The sequence below is a fragment of the Callithrix jacchus genome, chromosome 22, assembly GCF_049354715.1.
Source record: "Callithrix jacchus isolate 240 chromosome 22, calJac240_pri, whole genome shotgun sequence".
Taxonomy (NCBI): Eukaryota; Metazoa; Chordata; class Mammalia; order Primates; family Cebidae; genus Callithrix; species Callithrix jacchus.
This window is the reverse complement of record NC_133523.1, coordinates 38,342,240-38,359,494: the sequence shown is the minus strand read 5'-3', so window position 1 is coordinate 38,359,494 and position 17,255 is coordinate 38,342,240. Positions and strand designations below refer to the sequence as shown.

General features: G+C 37.5%; 1 protein-coding gene across 18 annotated transcripts in view; it reads right to left on the bottom strand.

Moving 5' to 3' along the window:
• Window positions 1-17,255, bottom strand: part of ZNF283 (zinc finger protein 283) — a 36,881-nt gene that overhangs the window by 5,334 nt on the left and 14,292 nt on the right. For 7 of the 18 annotated variants that reach the window (XM_078360037.1, XM_035287280.3, XM_035287278.3 and 4 more), the window contains 2 exons: window positions 14,313-14,400; window positions 12,137-12,263 (listed from right to left, as the gene is read on the bottom strand). In XM_078360037.1, the coding sequence (XP_078216163.1) occupies window positions 12,137-12,263; window positions 14,313-14,400 (215 nt within the window). The other 11 variants (XM_054250027.2, XM_054250028.2, XM_078360040.1 and 8 more) reach the window with 5 other exon arrangements.

The window sequence follows — 17,255 nt, the reverse complement described above, 5'->3', positions numbered from 1 at the left end:
CTTGCATCACTTTCTGTACTTTATACTTGTCCAAGTCACTGGCGGTGGTTTGTCTATCTTGTTTTTGTAATAAATTTGTTTTGTTTTATTTTGTTGTTTTTTGGGGAAAGGTTCTCATTCTGTCACCCAGGCTAGAGTGCAGTGGCAAAATCATGGCTCACTGCAGCCTCGATCTCTGAGGCTCAGGTGATCCTCCAGCCTCCCAAGTAGCTGAGACTACAGGCACCCACTATCACGCCTGGCTAGCTTTTATATTTTTTTAGACACAGGGTTTGACCATGTGCCCAGATTGGTCTTAAAACTCCTGAGCTCAAGTGATCTGCCCACCTTGGCCTCCTGAAAGTGAAAGGATTACAAGCATGAGCCACTGAGCCTGGCCTTTTTTTGTAATGGATTCTACAGGTAACTCATGGTTTGAGCCATGCCTTACTCCACAGCAAGATCACAAACTAGTAATTACCAGATGACCTTGACTACGTAATTGGCAAAGTGTTCATTACTCTTTTTTTTCTTTCTCTCTCTATTTTCCTACCCCCTCCTCTCTTTCTTCCTTTCCTTTTTTCCTCTCTTTCCTTTATTTCTTTATTTTTGTGGCCCAAGTTGTCTGCATGTTTGGTTTATATGCTTTGCTTGAAATAAAAGATCTGTAAGCATGAAGCAATTAACAATTTCCTCTTTAGGGAATTCGGCCTCTTATATTTATACTTATTAATATTCTAATTCCTAGGCTTATCTAGGAAAGTGTCAGTCTTCCATTATGGATAATTTAGAACCACAGTGGCCATTTGACAGACTTTAAATTTTAACAACTTTTCACAACCTAAAGAGTTCCAAAACAGAAAGAATTAGTAAATGAGATTTTTAAAAATCTAAGTAAGGTCTATGCTGATAAGTTTTAAAGATGAACAAGTACTTGCATAAATTTTAAAAACCAGAATTTAACAATTTTCAACATGAGAGAAAACTCAGACTCTCACTGCTTCAAATGTTGTGGCTCTTTAAGAAAATCTGCAAATGCTTGTTAAGCTGTAGCTCAAAGGAAAAGAAATTTAACTCCCAGTTAAAATAATGGCTCTGTGTACTATATTACAAAACAAGAAGCCAAGCACTGACACTGGATTTTCAATGTTTTTAAAATAACTTAAGAAGCTTATGTGATATATAAATATAGTAAGAATTCAAGTAATATAATCTACTGAAGACAAATCCTGTTATTAATCAAGTATGATAATGTCTTCCTCCAGATAATTATTATTGTTTTTTGAGACAGAATCTCGCTCTGTCACACAGGTTGGAGTGCAGTGGTGTGACCTCAGCTCACTGTAATCTCTGCTTCCCAGGTTCAAGCAATTCTCTGCCTCAGTCTCCTGACTAGCTGGGATTATAGGCACATGTCACCATGCGTGACTAACTTTTGTATTCTTATTAGAAACAGAGTTTCACCATGTTGGCCAGGCTAGTCTTAAACTCCTGAGCTCAGATGATTTGCCCACCTCAGCCTCCCAAAGTGCTGGGATTACAAGTGTGAGCCACTGTGCCTGGACCCTTCTTCCTGATTTTATCACAATGTAAAAACCATGTTAACAAAATATTCTACTTTATGCAAAACTTAGGTGTACTTTACTTCAGAAAGTCAAATTATTCTGAAACACCTATGTTTTCTATACCCATTGTACTCATCAGAAAAGCTAGAGTTTTCTGTTTCTTTACAGAAAAGCAAACTTTTTCTGTAAAGGGCCTTATGGTCACAACTCTGCCATTTTATCAAAGCAGCCATGGGCGATATGTAGACACATAAACGAATGGGCAAGACTATGTTCCAATACAACTTTTTTTTTTTTTTTGAGATGGAGTTTCGCTCTTTTCACCCAGGCTGGAGTGCAATGGCGTGATCTCGGCTCACCGTAACTTCCGCCTCCTGGGTTCAGGCAATTCTCCTGCCTCAGCCTCCTGAGTAGCTGGGATTACAGGCACGCGCCACCATGCCCAGCTAACCAATACAACTTTATTTACAAAAACAGGTGGATATGGTCTCCAGAGCCATAGTTTTCCAACCCCTGAGAGAAAGCAAACATTGCTTTCATAAAGTTCACAATTATAAAAATACATGTTCAATTAAATTTAAATTGTACATTTACTTAGAATTTTTATAAGAGGATTGATTTTTATAACTTCAAACAATGCTGCAATTATGTGAATCTATACATTTACCTTATTTAAAATTTTTAAATGTCTATCAGTTTTAAAAATCAACAGTAATTATATTGCTATTTAAGGATCACTTTAAATTATAAGATATCTAATTCACTTAGACAAAATGATCTTGAGAGTTACTAATAAATAATTTCTGGTCACACAAAAAGTTCCTAAGAAGATATTCATAAAATAGGAAAAACAAATATCTTGAGTTATTGTTCAATTAAGTTTACTTATTTCTAGACCATGTTAAACATATTTTCACTCAACTAAGCTCAAACTACTGTCAAAAATCAATGTAATGCACACATCATCTTATAAACATATTAATACTGTTAATTATAAGACTGAAAATAAACCTTTAAATTATAGTGTCATTCAGCATGGTACGTTGACAATATTAGCAGGTTTAAATGCATATGGGAAATGCTGTCGTATCATAATGTAAGAAAAAAGTAACATAAGTATGATATGATAGAAAAGATCGATAGCTAAAGGAAAATGATGATCTTGGAGTAAACTGTCCACTCTGTATGCAGATAGGAAAGTATTACTCTTTTTCTTCAACATGTGCAGAAAATAAATCTGCATAATTTTGCCACACTTCTATGTATACTTCAAATTTTAAGAGTCTAATAGCTAAATGCTTTTAGCTGCCTTATACTACACATCTGAACGATTTTCATTTAAATAAAAATTAAAATCTTGCTACCTTCTGATTATTTTAAATGTTATGTGGACTTTTTGATTAATTAGTCATAACTATTATTCTTGTCAAAAGCTCCTCTGACAATCCTTTTTGATTATGCCTTTTCCAAATTCAGAATAATGAAACAGATTGTAACAGATTATATCTTTCCATAAAATCTGCCTTTCAGGTTTCCTAAAGCGCCACTGAGCAAGCACAAAGATTTGCTCTTTCACTTACAAAAGTGTAATAAACTAAGCTGGGTTAGCCTAACTGACTCCATTTTAGCTGCAAACCTGACAAGCTCTCTAGAGCCTCTCCCTCCCTGCTGCAGCCCCTCAGGTGCATTACTGGGTCATGCTGCACTCAAAGCTTTGAACCATTAAGAGTGGTTCACACTGTTCACAGCACCTGTAACCACTGTAACCACATCCTGCTTGGCAAGTGTATCTGCTATGGTGAATACCTTCCTTTGTGATTGATTGTATGGAAAGTTCCCCCTGCTACCTCCCTTAGTGATTGTATGGAAATACCCATAGCAACCAACAATCTTGGGAACCTCCTGCTCCCTGGTTACCAGTCTCCTCCTACTAACTTGCTTGTTCTGCTTCTGTAAAATTCCGCTTCAGCTAGGCTGCCCCTGCCCCTACCTAAATCAAGGCATAAAGGGAAATCAAGCCCCTTCCACGGGCAGAGAGTTAGCTGACTCTCTGTCGCTGGCTGTATAAAGGACTCATAATTTGAACTCAGAGCGTGGCATTTCCTTCTAACTCATTCGGATATTACAAAAGATACTAGAAACAATCAGATTTCTTTGACATAATTCAGAATTTATGTAGCCCAGAACTACTGTGACCATGCTTTTGTTTATATAAATAACCCCAGGTATATTAAAAACCAAAAGCTGAAAATAAAAAGAGAAGTTTGACCTTTCTAGGCTAATTATATATAAGTAACTTGTTATTAAAAGATACCTGAGCCGGGTGCAGTGGTTCATGCCTGTAATTCCAGCACTTCGGGAGGCCAAGGCAGGCAGATTGCCTGAACTCAGGAGTTCAAGACCAGCCTTGGCAACACAGTGAAACCCCGTCTCTACTAAAACACAAAAAATTAGCTGGGCATGGCAGCACGTGCCTGTAGTCCCAACTACTTGGGAGGCCGGGGCAGGAGAATTGCTTGAACCTGGCAGGCAGAGGCTGCAATGACCCAAGATCGCACCACCGCACTCCAATCTGGGGGACAGAGAGAGACTCTGTTTGAAAAAAAAAAAAAAGAGAAATACCTGTCCCAGCAATAACATACTTGTCAAGGTGGATAAGATGTATATTCATATTCATGTACACACAGGTTATGACTTTCTATAAATTAATGTTAAGAAAGAGCGTGTACCTAGGTTTAAATACCCTCGTCAATTTGGGATAATCATAATACTCCTTCGTTGTCCATAATGTGTTTTGACTTCAAGGTAGTTACTTATTTCATCCTTATAATTGAAACTGTTATTTATTATATTAAATTAACCAGAGCCTTTGAGCCTTAACAACTACCACAAGGTTTTCCAAACTCAAAACTACTGACATTTCAGCCCAGATCATTCTTGGTTGTGAGGGGTTTTCATGTGCCTTGCCTGTTGATGACTATGTAGCATTTTGGTTGAGCTATTAAATGGTGGATGATTATTGTGATATGAATGTGGGAAGTAAGTTTAATCATATATAGTTGGTCACAGGCCTAAACTGCTCTATTGCTGTTTTATTTAACAATGTCTTGCTGCTTTTTATGCATTAACATTTTGCATAAAGATTTGGTACAAAGATTCTGTGGATAGTCAAAAGAAAGCCACAGTATTTAAGCTGACCAACTTAATATTCCAACTGAATATGGAGGTGACCAATTATGAGCTAAAAGGGGTATAGTTTTGTACAACTTAGCAGTAGTTTAGTGAATTTTAATTTCTATGTAAGGCTTAGATTTTAATTTAACATTTTACTTACTACTTATGTTTTATGTAAGGTTTTATAGTGTCAGTAAATAAATATGCATTTAACTTCTTTTTAAATGTTAAAAAAAATCACTGAGGACCTAAAAGACTTTTAGTTTACATAATTATATATTTTGATATTTGTCATGTTAAAATTTAAATAGAGAAATTTTAAGATATTAATTCACTTAAAAATGACAATAAACCATTAATGTTAACATAAGTTATAAAAATAATCTTTTCTAAAACAAAACAAAAAAATGAAAGATAATGTTTTAAATTTTTGTAAATCTTTTAAATGGCTGGTTTAATAAAAGACACCTGGATTCTCATATCTGCTTCCGCATTCAATCTATGGCAATATGTTTAGGTTGAAATATATAAAGAAAATCATATACATGACATATATGAAGAAAATCATATATATGAAATATATGAAGAAAATCCAGCCTCTCATAGATACATAACTGGAAAATGGCAGAATATTTTACTAGTGCATTCAGATAACTGTGGATATTTTTCTTTGATACCACCCTAAAACTTAAGAAATGGTAGTGTCTGGTAGGTTAGGGGCAATGTGGAATATAAAATCATATCTGCCAACTTTTCATATTATGTTACATTTAAATCATTTTACTTTGAATAATCGTTTACCATGCATAATTTTGTAACATCCATACACTGGTCATTTGGAACACTGATTCAAAGACTTATGCAGATCTTTGAAATGTTGACCTAGTTCACTATACAACATCAAAAAAATCACACGTTAATATTACCACCCATCTCCTCAAAAAAATCTTTATGTATCAGGAAGCTATAAAGCTCAAACTGATGAATACACATTTTACAAAATTCCAATTTTTACATGACAGACTGAATTGTATCATTGGCAACAAATATTATTAGTAATTCTTGAAGTAAAAGGTTCACTTGCTAGAAAATGTCTTCCTAATACCCAAGTCTGAATAACCACAGTTTGTCATTCTTAGAAGAAAAAAAATATGGCGTTTTGTGAAAAAAGCAGTTAGTTTAACTCACAATTTAAACAACTGTACAAGTGGTTTCCTTCAAGGCAACCATCATACTTTGGTACACTGCAGAAGACTTTAATGGATACTTCCCATTTCATTATACAGAATATTTTTTAAATGTATATACAATCAAGGGTTGAGATTTAATAAAATGAATACTAACTGCTTCTTCAAGATTTTCCTAAGTGAAACTGCAATTTTTCTGAACACATTTTCTTTGTGTGTGGAGGTAAAGAATATAATAATTACTAGTACTATTTGGTGCTTCTTCCTTTGCTCATGCTAAAGCAGAGAAGATTCACCATGGCTTCCACACCACAAGTGGAAGTGTCACCACAGTGAAAAAGGCAAACCTCTCAGTACTGTTATGAGAATACTTTTTTACTTTGGGAAAGGTTTGGCCCACTGAAAGGTCTTCAGACCACACTTTGAGAACCCCTGCCCTACCCAGAGTAAGAATTATGTCCAGGACTAAAGATAAAGCCAAATTACACCTGCATTTAAAAATCAATTCTTAAAAAGATCACTGTGATCTGCTTTAATTTCACTGCTTTCCTGAACAGTTCTAAATAATTATTAGGAAGATAATAAAATCTCTAAGTCACTACAACATAGCATCTATAATATTCAGTATACAATGAGAAATTATAAGACTGGTAAAGAAGCAGGAAACTTTGATACAAGATTTAGATAAAATATAGTCAATAAAAGCAGACCCACCAAACCAAATGTAAATTCTAGAACTACAAAATGTACATGAAATAAAATTTTTATTGGACAGGCTTAAAACTGTCCAACAATTGGACACTATCAAAGAAAAGAAAAAACAGTGACTTGAAGACAGGTAAACAGGTATTAACAAACTGAAGTACAAAGAGTAAAAAGACTAGGGGTTCTGCCCAGTGATTGGCGGTTCCATTTAAGTGGTCTAACACACATGTAATTGGAGTCTTAGAAGGAGGAAAAGTACTAAAGAAGGAGAAAAAAGTATTTGAAGATACAATGGCTGAAATTTCTGCAAATTCAATAAAAAATATCAACCCAGTTGGGCACAGTGGCTCACACCTGTAATTCCAGCACTTTGGGAGGCCAAGGTGGGTAGATCACAAGGTCAGGAGTTCAAAACCAGACTGGCCAACATGGTGAAACCCCATCTCTACTAAAAAATACAAAAATTAGCTGGGCATGGTGGCTCATGCCTGTAATCCCAGCTACTTGGGAGGCTGAGGTAGGAGAATTGCTTGAACCAGGACCCAGGAGGCAGAGGTTGCAATAAGCCAGGATCATGCCACTGCACTCCAGCCTGGGCTACAGAGTGAGACACCATCTCAAATAATAATAATAATAAAATAAAATAAAAATAAGCCCACTGATTAAAGGTAAGGGTAAAAGAAAAGGGATCAAAGCCATGATAAATGTAAGGAAACCATATCCAGAACTTTATAGTCAGACTGTTACAGATCAAAAATAAAGAAAAAACTGAATAACAGAGAATAAAGCATATATAAAATGAGCAATAAGAATCATAGCTGTCCAATCATACACAATAGAGTTCAGAAGCTAATGGAACATTTTTTAAGCTAACTAAAAGAAAAACATATATAAATTGGGAAATCCACATCTGGTAAAAAAATATCTTTCAAAAACAAGAAAGATGAAGGCCAGGCATGGTGGCTCATGCCTGTAATCCCAGCACTTTGGGAGGCTGAGGAGGGTGGACCACCTGAGGTCAGGAGTTCAAGACCAGCCTGACCAGCATGGCAAAAGCCCATCTCTACTAAAAATATAAAAATTAGCCAGGTGTGGTGGCACATGACTGTAATCCCAGCTACCCAGGAGGCTGAGGCACAAGAATTGCTTGAACCTGGGAGGCAGGGGCTGCAGTGAGCCAAAATCACACCACTTTACTCCAGCCTGGGTGACACAGTGAGACTGTCTCAAAAAAAAAAAGAGAGAATTAGCTGCTAGTAGCCATATGACACAAGAAATGCTAAAGGAAGTTTTTCAGGCTGAATGAAGCTTACAGATTAGTAAAATTCTTACATTCTACCACAAGGTAGTATGTTATTAATTTCAAGAGACTGTGCTAAATTAAGGATGCATATTGCAATCCCCAAAATAAATACAAATAAGACAGCAAAAGATAACAGATGAGATAAATGGAATACTAAAAAATACTTGATTAGTCCAAGCAGGTAGCAACAAAAGAAAGAACTAGTGAAACGAAAAATAGCAAGATGGTAAACTGAAACCCAACCATATCAATAATTACATTAAATTAATATGTAGGACTGATGTCACACAAAATGGTGAAGTAAGAAGCTCTAAGGGCTGGTAGCTCCACTAAAGCGACATTGAACTGGAAAGAGAGATTGGCATCAACAAACTCTTAACTCTGGAACCTGATCAGACACTTCCATAACAACCAGGGGAGTGCTGGATGAATAAAGAGGCTACTATTCTTAGGTGAGCAAGTGGCTTGTGCAAGCAAGCCACCATCCCCCATTTCTCAGTCCAGTCAATGCTATGGGATGAGAGGCCTATGTTCCTGGAATGTTGTGTACCAACTAATCACATCCCTCACTCCTCAGCCCCACCACAGCTGTGGGGAGAGCAGCCTGTATTAGGAGAGCAGCCTGTATTAGGGGAACAGCTGGCTGGGACATGGGTTGGCAGTGTGACCTTGTCTTCCAAAAAATTCACAGTTGTACACTTTGGTGGGTTTTGTGTTTCTTTGAGGGACCAGCACAGATGACTGCCTTGATTTTAGCCCCATCGGCCACAGCAGCTTTCCCCAGAAACATTTATTGCAAGATTTAAAGTGCCAATAGACCTTTTTTCTTCCCTTTTTTACAGCCAGATATTTAAGTCAATCTTTGTCTAGTACTAACTGACTGCAGAGATGATGAAAGAGAAACTTCAGTGACCACATACAATAAGGAATATACAATTTACAAAAAGAGTTGGAAAAAGTCTGACAGCTCTAGCCCTCAACCAGCAGAAATCAGCCATGCCTGAGAAATGGAAAAACTGAATCTCCAGAGGTATCATGTTATAATACTCAAAATGTCCAGTTTTAACAAAAAATTACAAAGCATACAATGAAACAGGAAAATAGGGGGCCCATTCACAAGAAAAAAATAATCTGACAGAAACCATTCCTGAGAAGCCCAGACATTAAGTGAACTATCCAAATATTCTCAATGAGCTAAAGGAAACCATGGACCAAGAGCTAAAGGAAATCAGGAAAATAATGTACGAACAAAATGAAAATATCCATAAAACGATAGAAATTATAAAAAAGGAACCAAACAGAAATTCTGGAGTAAAGTAACTGAAATGAAAATTTCAATAGTGGATTCAGCAGAAGAAAGACTCAGTGAACTTGAAAATGAGTTGTTTGAAATTATTGCACTAGGCCGGGTGCGGTGGCTCACGCCTGTAATCCCAGCACTTTGGGAGGCCAAGATGGGTGGATGATGAGGTCAAGAGATTGAGACCATCCTGTTCAACATGGTGAAACCCCGTCTCTACTAAAAATACAAAAAATTAGCTGGGCATGGTGGCGCGTGCCTGTAATCCCAGTTACTCAGGAGGCTGAGGCAGGAGAATTGCCTGAACCCAGGAGGCGGAGGTTGCAGTGAATCTAGATCGTGCCATTGCACTCCAGCCTGGGTAACAAGAGCGAAACTGTCTCAAAAAAAAAAAAAAAAAAAGAAAGAAAGAAATTATTGCACTAGAGGAGCAACAAGAAAAAGGAATCATGAACAATGAAGAGACCCTGAGGGATCGATGGGATACCATCAAGCACACCAACATACACATCATAAGAATCACAGAAAAACAAGAGAAATAAAAGTGTAGAAAAAAAATTTGAAGACAGAATGTCTGAAAACTTTGAAAATCTGACAAAAGACAGGAATATACTCACATCCAGGAGGCTCAACAACTTCAGAGAGTAAAAACCCAAACAGATTCATATCTAGATATATTAGAGTCAAATTATGGAAACCCAAAGACAAAAAAACCAGAACACAGGAAGATAGCAGGAGCCTACCACATAAAAGAATTCTTAACAAGATTAACAGCTAATTTTTCATCAGAAACCATAAAGAACAGAAAGAAAGTAGTAGGATGGTATATTGAAAAGTACCACCCCCAAAAAATGTCAACCAAGAATTCTATACTTGCAAAAACTGTCCTTTAAGAATAAAGGTGAAATTAAGAAATTTCCAGAAAAAAAAAAAGCTGAAGGAGATGATTACCAGTAGACCTACTTTAGAAGAAATGTTCGAGGGACTGTTTCAGCCTAAAGTGAAAGGACACTAAAAAGTAACTGAAAGCCAGAAGAAGAAATAAAGAACATTGGTAAAGGTAACTACATGAATATAAATATAAAAGTCAGCATTACTGTACTTTTGGTTTGTTGATTTAAAAGACAAATGCATAAAATAATAACTATAAATCTGTGTTAAAATAACCAGGCACTTCAAAGCTATAGCTGACTGTAAAACTAGAGCAGGAAAATTTCATAGATGAACCTGTAACACCTTGTTTATCAGAAAATCAGGAGGTACTCAAAGAGTGATGGAGATGTGCCAAAAAGCCATAGAAACTATCATGAAAGGATTCCCACTGACCAAATCTGGGATGAGCTCCAACACTTTGAGTTTCAAAATAAATAACAGAAAAAACAGAATACAGCCCATTGACTAGAAATCCAACATATGAACAAATGAGAAGTTTGAGAGGTAAACACAATATTTATTTATTTATTTAGACAGGGTATTGCTCTGTCGCCCAGGCTGGAGTGCTGTGGCACAATCTCAGCTCACAGCAGCCTCAACCTCTCAGGCTCAAGCAATCCACCCAGCTCAGCCTCCTGAGTTGCCAGAACTACAGGCACGCACCACCACGCCCAGCTAATTTTTTTGTATTTTTTTTTGTAGAGATGAGGTTTTGCTATGTTGCCCATGCTGGTCTCGAACTCCTGGCCTCAAGTGATCCACCCGCCTCAGCCTCCCAAAGCGCTGGGATTACAGGTGTGAGCCACCACTGTGCCCAGTTCCACAATATTTAATACTTTCAAAGTTTCTACCCACAAAATACTTATTGAAGGATAAAAGAGTAACTGCACAAGGAGGAAGCCAGCAGACACCACTTTAATCAAGTACTCAGAGAGAGTAACATGAGTAATTACAAATCATTCACACTACCCAACAAAATGCAAGGAGAAGAATGCAGCTCCATTCTGTGATAATCCTGCCAAAGATCCATACTCTAAATCTAATCATGAAGAAAGAGCAGACAAATCCAAATTGAGGAACACTGTACAAAATAACTGGCCTGTAATCTTCAAAAGCATCACAGACATATATGCAAGTCAAGGAAAGACGTGAACTGTTTCAGACTGAAAGAGACTAAACAATCCAAATTCCACACATAAGAACAACAAAACAATATATTATCTGGCCCCTTCCTATCTCCCTGGCCTAATTTCTCAGCACATGTTCCTTTAATAACTCTACCCTAGAGTTCTGATAAAGTTCCAGTAAAGTTCCTTTCCAACAACGGGGCCTTTGCATTTGCTGTTCACTGTGATTGATCTGTTCCTCCCCCAGATATTACATAGATTGATCCCAGGCTCCGCATCTCTATTCAAGAAAGCATCCCCTGACCATCTTATCTAAACTAGTCCTGTCAGTCCCCATCATTTCTATTCCCTTATGGTGTTTATTTTTTCCCAAGAATTTAGTTCATTATGTACTATTTATCTATTTATTGATTTAATCATTTGATGTTTCACCTTTACTACAAAGTAAATTGCTGAAAATGTGCAAGTTATCAAATCTTGTTCATGATTCAACTGATAGTGCTCAGCACAACGCTGGCCAGGAGTAGACATTCACTGTAGTATTTGCAGAATTTATAAAATCTGGTTTCTTTGACAATGGTTATGAAATAAACGCCCTATAATGCAAATCCAGCCCCTTGGCCATTAAAGGAGAGAGGTGATTGCAGGGAGGGCCCTGCAATGGCATAAAGCTCACTGAGGAATGGGGAAGAGCAATGTGCTTAATGAACCCATTTCTAATGCAGCAAGTATAAAAACATGCCGTTGGGAAGTGGAAAAAGAAATTCACCTGGTTTCTTTAAAGATAGCCCTGTACTTTCCAGTGCAGAAAAACTGATGTTGCAAAGAGGAGATTCTAAATTATTTCAGGCAGATGACCTTACCCAGTGACACCAAATTACTATAGTTCTCCAACATCACATCCACGTACAAGTCCCTCTGAGCAGGGTCCAGGCATTCCCACTCCTCCTGAGAGAAGTCGATGGCCACATCCCTGAATGTCACCAACCCCTAAAACCAAAAACCCATGTATTACTTGTGAAATTAAAGAAAACATTACCAAGAGGAAAAAAGAAGGTATGAAGGATAAACTACAAAGAAGGGGAGAAACAAAATCAAATACGCTGAAAGCCTCTGATTTAAGTAGGAAAAGGCAAGAAAATCAGTGTGACTACAGCAGAATGACAACATGTTTTAGAAGAATCTTGTTGTAGCAGAAAAACCTCCCAGATACTGTAAGATAACTCAGCTATCCAGACCTGTCTGGTAATATATTAAAAAAATCCCAGTTTCTTCTGTTAAAAGTCTGTGTGTGTGTGTGTGTGTGTGTGTGTATGTGTGTGTACATCATGTGTATTTACAAAGTGCTATGTGCCTTCCTCAAAAATTCTTTGTGAAAGTGAATTGCTCACCATCTTTCCCCTTTAATAAGAAAACAAGGCCAGGTACCATGGTTTATACCTGTAATCCTAAGCATTTTGGGAGGCTGAGGCAGGTGAATCACTTGAGGTCAGGAGTATGAGACCAGCCTGGCCAAAATGGTGGAATCCCATCTCTACTAACAACACAAAAATTAGCCAGGTGTAGTGGCAGATGCCTGTGATCCCAGCTACTTGGGAGGCTGAGGCAGAGAATAATTTGAACCCGGGAGGTGGAAGTTACAGTCCAGCCTGGGTAACAGAGCAAGACTCTGTCTCCAAAAATAAATAAATAGGGGAAACATGAAAAGTTTTTGTACGATAAATCTTTATTTTATAAAAATGATTCCCATTAAATTAGGGACTATCACCAAGACTCAAATACATCACTGATAGATAAGATCATAAGCATTTTTTTCTTATGATGAATTTAAACAATATTTTTTACTTGCTGCAATTCATTTTATCCTCTGGATATATGAGATTAATCACTCAATTATATCTATACATTTAGGCTGAACAAAACTTCTGTAGATTTTCTTAACTGTGGAAATTTATTATCATCTAGACCTTAGGCATCCTCTTACCTGTTACTGTCAACTACCCCTCGCTTAATACTTTCCTTGTTCCTGAGTTAGAGAGTACTGATATAGGATGTTGCATGTGACACAGTCACTCATGACCGACACGTCCTGGTTGATGACAAAATGACTTCAAATCCACTGGTGGTAGAGTCCTTTGGTGACTCCAAAGACTACTGGTCTTCATCTCTTAGGTAATTTCTGGGAAGAACCACTCACTCCCCTCTCTCTAATCTCAAGAGCCTCCCAACAAATGCAACCTTATATAACTATGGTTGAGACCAAGCAACCCCAAAGTCCATCTTACCTCTGTGGAAAACTTGGGTCTACAGAGAAGTTCCAAGTTTTTGCATGTGGTGCAACGGGATCCTTATCACTACCTAAACACACTACAGACCTGACACAGGAATGAGAAACTCAGGTGACGGAAATGGTGCAGATGTGGCCAAACGAGGTGATACCAAAAGGCATCACCCAAGACAGCCAAGACGGTTAAACATGAAAGTGCTCCCGGAGAATGCACAATCAACCAACATCGTTCTTCTGGGTGACCATCCAACTAAGGGCAGAGTGTCTTGACTGGCTTCTTTGGTAGCCACCCTCTAAAATCAGCATTTTAACCTAAATTTAAAAATACTGCAGTTTTCAAAATCTTTGCAGTCTTTCATTCTCTTCCCTTTATATGAATTCTGTTGGTACCTTTGATAGAGGAAATCAATGCACTATGGGTTTTCCTTGTACGTAAGTAAGTGTGTGGTTAACTATATTTCTTTGAGTTATCCTTAACAGAAGCTTAAATATTCCCCTCAAAAGACTCCACTGCTCTATCACTGCTCTCACTAGAAGACTGGGAACACAGGAGATGTTGAATAATATGTTCAATGAATATGACATTGATTCGAAAGGGGAGGGGCACCAGGGGAGGACACTAGGCTATTTGGCAAAACTGAGCAGGTTCAGGGATGGAGTTCTGTCAGAGAGAAGGCTTTAGGAAAATTAAGGAAAAGATTCACACGTCCTAAAAATCACAGTATTTCATGGAGAGAAAAATACCAACTTACATCAGTCATGGTTCTGGAATTCCAACAATTAATTAATGCTCCATGGGATTCCTCTATTGGTGAAGCACAGAGTCCAGAAAAGCCAGAACTGGGGAGGGAAAACGAAGTATTAAGCCAGATGTGCCTCAGTGATGCCACCCTAACTTACACTAATAGAAGATCTTCTCCATGCCTGTTTCTACTATACACCCTACATGCCATTTATGGAATCCAAACTTTCACCCTAAACCCCAAAGTTCTTTAGCAGGGAGATTTCTGGTAGTGTCTGGTTCTGAGGTTGTGAATCTGGACCTGGGATTCAGTGATTCAGTCCTGCCCAGGAGATCAGATCATCCTCCTTCCATTCCTATCTCTCAGGAATACCTGTCATGATCCAAACTACAATGTCCTTCACGGGTTCAGGACTGAAGGAAGTTGGTCAAGACATGGGAGCTGGACAGGATGTATAAGGAATTCATTGGGAACCCAAAAAGCTGACTATCTAATGCATCTATCAGAATATTCATGACATGAAATATCATGCAGTGAGTACATGCTGACTTAGGGAAATAATCAAGATATACTCAATAGAAAAAGTAGGTTATGAGATTTATGGTATGATTACATTTATAAAATACATATATATCAATACAAAAAGACTGACAATTGGACATCAATAGATGAAGAAATGTTTAGAAAGTTATATATCTCAAGAAAGAAACAAAAAAATAAAAAATAAGGTTATATATCCATATATATTAACAACATTCAAATTTTCATTATGATCATGTTTTTCATTAAGGTAATCCACATAATAATTGTAGCCATGGCCATATATTACACAAACTCTATAATTTCTACATATGCCTATGTCTTGCCTAGAAAAAAAAAATGAATGAAATTCCCCAAGTTATGCCATGGATATATTAATGAAATATTAATAATATTAATGGAATAATATTAATATATCCATGGCATAACTTGGGGAATTTCGCCCTTTTTTTAATTTTTATTTTTTGGGGGTTTTATTATTTTTTTGCTCCCCCTCCATTAATGAGGTTTTGATCTTGCTTTTCTTATCTTGACTGATGGATTTACTTTGTATCTGAACCTGTCTTAGACATGGTACCCTCCAGATAACTGCCGAATCACCTGATCCTGTTAGGCTCACTTTGCAACTAACATTAGTAGAATAAAAACTATAAGGTAATAAGAATAAAATAAAATAAAATAAAATAAAAACTATAAGGTATAAACCTTACAGAATAAATTCCATTTGCCTCCAAACACTTGATCATGATTCAATAGCATTGCTTTTAACTACCTTCCTATGAGTTCCTTAAAGAAGGTCCCCTAGACTGCCTACTGGCCTTTGTTGCTGGCTGCTGGCTGCCTTATCCCTAAGCATACTTTGTCTTCAAGGTAACAATTATGTCTTCTAAACACTGTATTACCCCCTAACTACAAGTATCACAGGGTCTGGGATTTGGGGCAAATTCTTTACCCAAAACTTCACTTCCAGAAATGTATTCTTAAGAAATAGCTAAAGAAGGGCCAGGCGAGGTGGCTCACACCTGTAATCCCAACACTTTGGTAGGCTGAGGAGGGCAGATCACCTTAGGTCGGGAGTTCGAGCCAGCCTTACCAACATGGAGAAACCCCATCTCTATTAAAAATACAAATTAGCTGGGTGTAGTGGTGCATGCCTGTAATTCCAGCTACTCGAGAGGCTGAGGCAGGAGAATCACTTGAACCTGGAGGTGGAGGTTGCGGTGAGCTGAGACCATGCCATCGCACTCCAGCCTGGGCAACAAGAGCAAAACTCCATCTCGGAAAAAAAAAAAAAAGAGAGAAAGAAAATTAAAAAAAAAAAAAGAAATAGCTAAAGAAGAAAGAAGCACACAAGATAAATACACAAGGATATTTAACCAAAAATAATTTCTGATAACTAAAAATGAGAAACTACATAATAGTAAGCAAAAGGTTGAATAAATTACAGCCTGCCATACCCTCATTAGTTATGACGGTGCTGGTTCATATTAATTGATGAAGAAAGACATGCATGATCAATTCCTTAGGCAGGCAGGTTTGTAACTAACATAATGTGTGAGTTATATTCTGTTGAAATTAAGATAAAAGTTCTGGTGTCAGACCTTTAGGATGTGAATTTGAGCTTTATAGTTACTAATTTCTCAACACTTCTGTTTCCTCATCAATAAGAAGGGTGAGAACAATGTCTACCCCAGAAGAATAAGAAATCCATACAAAATAGTGAATGGTATATGATAATTGTTTATAAGTTGTATTTTTTTTCCAGAGACAGGGTCTCACTCTGTTGCCTAAGCTGGAGTGCAGTGGCACAAACACAGCTCACTGCAACCCCAACCTCCTGGGCTCAAGTGATCCTCCCACCTGAGCCTCCCTGCCCAGTACCTGGAAGCAAAGGTGCAAGACACCTTGCCCTGCTAATTATTGTTTTAAAAAACTGTTTGTAGAGAAAAGGTCTCACTGTGCTGTCCAGGCTGGTCTTGAACTCCTGAGCTCAAGATTTCTTCCTGCCTTGGCCTCCCAAAGTGCTGGGATTATAGGTGCGAGCCACCAGACTTAGCCACTTTTTCATCATTATTATTGAAAATGAAGAAAGTTATTGTCCCTTATCCCATTATAACAAAGAAACTTAACGCTATTCTATTTTGCTTATGGTAAAATATGCCCTTCTCAGAAATGCTTTCTTATAATGCTAACTCAAATTTCACAGTCCAGCCTTGAGCCTGCCATTCTTCCTAAATAACAATGTGAGGAAAAAGGTCCTCAGAAACATATAGAGGCAAATACCCCTTCCTCCCAGAAGATACATAGAGATTCAGCATCAGTAAGCTGCATCAGAAAATACAACCTGATTAGGTGTCAAGCTGAGAACTTAACCAGAGGCTCAATCTTGTTCTTCTGCACAAATTGGTGGTT